Raw genomic sequence first — 5574 nt, 5'->3', positions numbered from 1 at the left:
ATTTGAGTCCAGCTAGACACTGTGCTGATGACATCTTTCAACCTGCTGGGCTAGTAAAATATTGAGAATTCTTGGGGAAACTAGGTAAACATTACATTGTAAGGGCAGAACTTTGGAGAACACAAGGACAAACCAACTTAATTCTTTTCCCCACAACCTGCTTTAATCTATTTTGTAGAGCTAGTTCCCTTCTGCCTTCAAGTATGTTTAGAGCAGGTCCCCAGAATTTTCTAGTCATGTGTAGATAATTAAAGATTTTCCAGTTAGTTATTGTCATAAACATGATGTCAACTCAGTAATAAAAGTATCCAATTATAGGTGTTAGTTAAAACTCTACATTTCATTTAAGGGTATTTCTGGCAGCTCCAGCCTGCTCTAGGCTTGGAAGCTTTAGTGAAGTGTAGTGCCTGGTTGGCCTCCTCTTATAAGCAGATTTTTTTCTATAGTATTTGAGGGCAATAAAGGGATAGAAAACAAGAGTGAGACCGGCATTCAACATCCCTAAAGATGGCATGGTAGCCTCACCGTGATTGCATTTGGTAGGCATCTGTTTCTGATCACAGCCACCCTGAGGGGGATCAGGCATATCCTAAGGCCCCAATGGGAATATGAATCTGTTGCTAACAATCCTTCAAAAGGATGCCAACCCAACAGATATAATCCAAGGAGTCAGAGTAGGAAGAGAATCAAGTTCAAAGATGGAAATGCTCTGAAAGATCTCTATTGTCCCCATCTTCAAGGAGGTTGTGTGTGTGTGCACATGTGCACAATTCTGCATTTGCCCTATGGCCTCTGCTGAGTTTAGATTCTGAAGATAATCATGCATTAGAGTTGAGAAATACCTAATTCTTTATCGTTTTAAAATATTTATGAAGAATTCCAGGTAGGTCTCTCCCATTTTTAAGAATTACAGTCAAGAAGGGGAGGAGTTAAGATGGCAGAGTAGTAGGGGGAACTTGCCTCATCCCTTGAACACAGGTAGATCAACATCGAAATATTTGAACAACTAGGAATATGATCTGAGGATTAAGAAAACAATCTGCGCAATTTAAGGGAGAGAATGTAGCAGATGTGAGGCTTATCTTAAATAAATCAAAACACACCTACTTAAAGGTCCAAACACCCCCCACCACAAGCAGGAGGACTTCTGTAGAGGACAGTCCAGTGGGAAAGAATAGCCAAAATGCAACAGCAGAGTGTACACAGCATATACCAGCAGAAACATTTCCTGAACTGCCAGGCCCTGAACAGTATATGATCTCTTTTAATATAGCATTACTCTGAAATGCAGGAAACAAACAAGCTTTTCTAATACATAAAATATAGAAACTTAGCCAAAATGACAAGACAGAGAAATTCTCCCCAAAAGAAAGGTGAGGAAGATATCACAGCTGGGGACTTGCTCAAAGCAGATATAAGCAAAATATCTGAACAAGAATTTAGATTGATGGTTACAAGACCACTAGCTGGACTTGAAAAAAGCAGAGAAGACAGCAGAAAAACCCCTGCTGCAGAGATAATAAAAGGCCTAAAAACTAGTCAGGCTGAAATAAAAAATGCTATAATTGAGGTGAAAAACTGACTAGATGTAATCACTACAAGACCTGAAGAAGCAGAGGAAAGGATAGGTGATATAGAAGATAAAATTATGGAAAATAATGAAGATGAAAAGAAGAGGGAAATGAAACTCTTAGATAATGAAGGTAGACTTAGGGAACTCAGTGATTCCATAAAGCAAAATAATATCTGAATCACAGGAGTCCCAGAAGAGGAAAAGTGGGGGAAAAGGGGAGATGGTTTATTTGAACAAATTATACCTCAGAATTTCCCTAACTTTCCCTATTCAAGTCCAAGAGGCACAGAGAACTTAAAAAATACATGGAAGCAAGTGAAAATGAAAACACAAGAGTTGAAAACCTTTGGGATGTAGCAAAGATGGTCCTAAGAGGAAAGTATATAGCAATATAGGCCTTCCTCAAAATCAACAAAAACAGGTCAACACCAGACATATTATAGTGAAACTTCTAAAGTACAAATATAAAGAGAGAATCCTGAGAACTGCTCGGGATAAAAAGTCCTTAACCTACAAGGGTAGAAGACACAAGGCTGGCAGCAGACATATACACAGAGACCAGGCAGGCCACAAAGGATTGGCAAGATATATTCATGTGCTAAATGGGAAAAATATGCAGCCAAGAATACTTTATCCAGGAAAGCTGTCATTCAGAATAGGAGAGATAAAGAGTTTCCAAGACAAAACCTAACAGAGTTCATGAACACCAAGCCAGCCCCATAATAAATACAAAAGGGGTCCCTTTGAGTGGGAAAGAGAGACCAAAAGTAACAAGGACTATAAAGGAACAATCTACAGGCAGAGTGACTTTACAAGTAATACAAAGGCACTAAATTCATAGCACTCAATAACTACTCTGAATGTAAACAGACTAAATGCTCCAATCAAAAGACACAGGGGATCAGAATGGTTTAAAAAAACAAGACATTGATATATTGCCTACAAGAGACTCATTTTAGACCCAAAGACACCTCCAGATTGAAAGTGAGGGAGTGGAGAACCATTTATCATGCTACTGGATGTCAAAAGAAAGTTGGAAAACAAAAACAAAAACAAAAACAAAAACAAAAGAAAGTTGGAATAGCCATCTTTATATCAGACAAACTAAATTTTAAACCAAAGACTGTAATAAGAGATGAGAAAGGACACTATATCATAATAAAGGGGTCTACGCAACAAGAAAATCTAACAGTAAAAAAAAAAAAAAAAAAAGAAAATCTAACAGTTACAAATATTTGTGCCCCTACCTTGGGAGAAGCCAAATATATAAATCAATTAACAATAAATTTAAAGAAACTCATTGATAATAATACAATAACAGTAGGGGACTTTAACACCCCTCTCATAGCAATGGACAGATAATCCAAGCAGATAATCAACAAAGAAACAAGGGCTTTGAATGACACACTGGTCCAGATAGACCTAACAGATATATTCAGAGTATCTTATTCTAAAGCAGCAGAATACATATTATTTTTGAGTGCACATAAAAAATTCTCCAGAATAGATCACATACTTGGTCATAAATCAGGACTCAAGTGGTACAAAAAGATTGAGATCATATCATGTATATTTTCAGACCAAATGTTATGAAATGAAGTCGACCACAAGAAAAAGTTTGGAAGGACCACAATACATAGAGGTTAAAGAATATCCTACTAAAGAATGAGTGGGTCAACTGGAAATTAAAGAAGAACTTAAAAAAATACATGGAAGCAGATCCAGACTGAGGAAGACCCGGAAACTTCGGGGCCACGTGAGCCATGGCCACGGCCGCATCGGCAAACACCGGAAGCACCCAGGAGGCCGGGGTAATGCTGGTGGCATGCATCATCACAGGATCAACTTCGACAAATATCACCCAGGTTACTTCGGAAAAGTCGGTATGAGACATTACCACTTAAAGAGGAACCAGAGCTTCTGCCCAACTGTCAACCTTGATAAACTGTGGACCTTAGTCAGTGAGCAGACACGGGTAAATGCTGCCAAAAACAAGACTGGAGCTGCTCCTATTATCGATGTGGTGCGATCGGGCTACTACAAAGTTTTGGGAAAGGGAAAGCTCCCAAAACAGCCTGTCATCGTGAAGGCCAAATTCTTCAGTAGAAGAGCTGAGGAGAAGATAAAGGGTGTGGGGGGCGCTTGCGTTCTAGTAGCTTGAAGCCACATAGGGGGAGGTTCATTAAAAGCTAACAAGTGCTTTTCAAAAAAAAAAAAAAAATACATGGAAGCAAATGAAAATGAAAATACAACAGTTCAAAACTTTTGGGATAAAAAAAAAAAAAAAAAACCTTTGGGATGTAGCAAAGATGGTCCTAAGAGGAAAGTATATAGCAATATAGGCCTTCCTCAAGAAGCAAGAAACATCACAAATACACAGATAACCCTACACCTAAAGGAACTGGAAAAAGAACAGCAAATAAAGCCTAAATCCAGTAGAAGAGAAATTGTAAAGATTGGAGCAGAAATCAATGATATAGAAATAAAAACGTAGAATAGGGATCCCTGGGTGGCGCAGCGGTTTAGCGCCTGCCTTTGGCCCGGGGCGCGATCCTGGAGACCCGGGATTGAATCCCACATCGGGCTCCCGGTGCATGGAGCCTGCTTCTCCCTCTGCCTATGTCTCTGCCTCTCTCTCTCTCTCTGTGTGACTATCATAAATAAATAAAAATTAAAAAAAAAAAAAAAACGTAGAATAGATCAACAAAACTAGGAGCTGGTTCTTTGAAAGAATTAACAAGATTGATAACCCCCTAGCCAGACTTATCAAAAAGAAAAGAAAAAGGACCCAAACAAATAAAATCATGAATGAAAGAGGAGAGATCACAACCAACACCAAAGAAACACAAACAATTATAAGAGAATATTATGAGCAATTATATGCCAATAAATTAGGCAATCTGGAAGAAATGGATTAATTCCTAGAAAAATATAAATGACCAAAATTAAACAGGAAGAAATAGAAAACCTGAACAGACCCATAACCAGCAAAGAAATATAATCAGTCATCAAACATCTCCCAACAAACCAGAGTCCAGGGCCATATGGCCCCTCCCAGGGGAATTCTACCAACCATTTAAAGAAGAATTAATACCTATTCTTCTGAAACTGTTCAAAAAAATACAAGTGGAAGGAAAACTTCCAAACTCATTCTAAGAGGCCAGCATTACCTTGATCCCAAACTAGACAAAGACCCCACTACAAATGAGAATACACACCAATATCCCTGATGAACATAAGTGTAAAAATTCTCTACAAGATACTAGCTGAACAGGACCCAATAGTACATTAAAAGGATTACTCAGCATGATCAAGTAGGATTTATTCCTGGGCTGCAGGTGTGGTTCAACATCCACAAATCAATTACTGTGATATACCACATTAATACAAGAATGGACAAGAATCACATGGTCTTCTCAATAGATGCAGAAAAAGCACTTGACAAAATACACCATCCTTTCTTGATAAAAACCCTCAACAAAGTAGGTATAGAGGGAACACACTCAACACCTTAAAGGCCATATATGAAAGACCTATAGCTAATATCATCCTCAATGGGGAAAAACTGAGAGCTTTTCCCCTAAGGTCAGGAACATGATAGGGATGTCCACTCTCACCACCGTTGTTCAACATAGTACTGGAAGCCCTAGCCTCAGCAATCAGACAATAAAAAGAAATAAAGGGCGTCCAGATTGGCAAAGAAGAAGTCAAACCTTCACTCTTTGCAGATGACACGATACTCTATGCAGAAAACCCCCCAAAATTGCTAGAGCTGATAACAGGAATTCAGTAAAGTCGCAGGATATAAAATTGGCACACAAAAGTCTGTTGCATTTGTGTATACCAACAATGAAGCAGCAGAAAGAGAAATCAATTAATCTTGCTCACAACTGTACCAAAAACCTTAAGATACCTAGGAATAAACCTAACCAAAGAGGTAAAAAACCTGTACTCTGAAAACTATAGAGTACTTGTAAAAAAAATTGAGGAAGACACAAAGA

At 38.4% G+C, this 5574-nt stretch overlaps 1 protein-coding gene across 1 annotated transcript; it reads left to right on the top strand.

Annotated features, from left to right (window-relative positions):
• The first annotated feature begins 3295 nt into the window (after nt 1–3295).
• Nucleotides 3296–3788, top strand: LOC119877673 (60S ribosomal protein L27a-like). The gene has a single exon (XM_038577942.1). The coding sequence runs from the start codon at nt 3399–3401 to the stop codon at nt 3732–3734; it is 336 nt and encodes a 111-aa protein (XP_038433870.1). The 5' UTR covers nt 3296–3398; the 3' UTR covers nt 3735–3788.
• The last annotated feature ends 1786 nt before the right edge of the window (nt 3789–5574 follow it).

This window comes from Canis lupus, chromosome 28 (genome assembly GCF_011100685.1).
Source record: "Canis lupus familiaris isolate Mischka breed German Shepherd chromosome 28, alternate assembly UU_Cfam_GSD_1.0, whole genome shotgun sequence".
Classification (NCBI taxonomy): Eukaryota; Metazoa; Chordata; class Mammalia; order Carnivora; family Canidae; genus Canis; species Canis lupus.
Note: the sequence above shows the minus strand (reverse complement) of the source record. Positions and strands in the feature narration are given on the sequence as shown.

Excerpts from the sequence above, each read along its gene's own strand:
- LOC119877673 (XM_038577942.1), top strand. The coding sequence starts at position 3,399 with ATGCATCATCACAGGATCAACTTCGACAAATATCACCCAGGTTACTTC.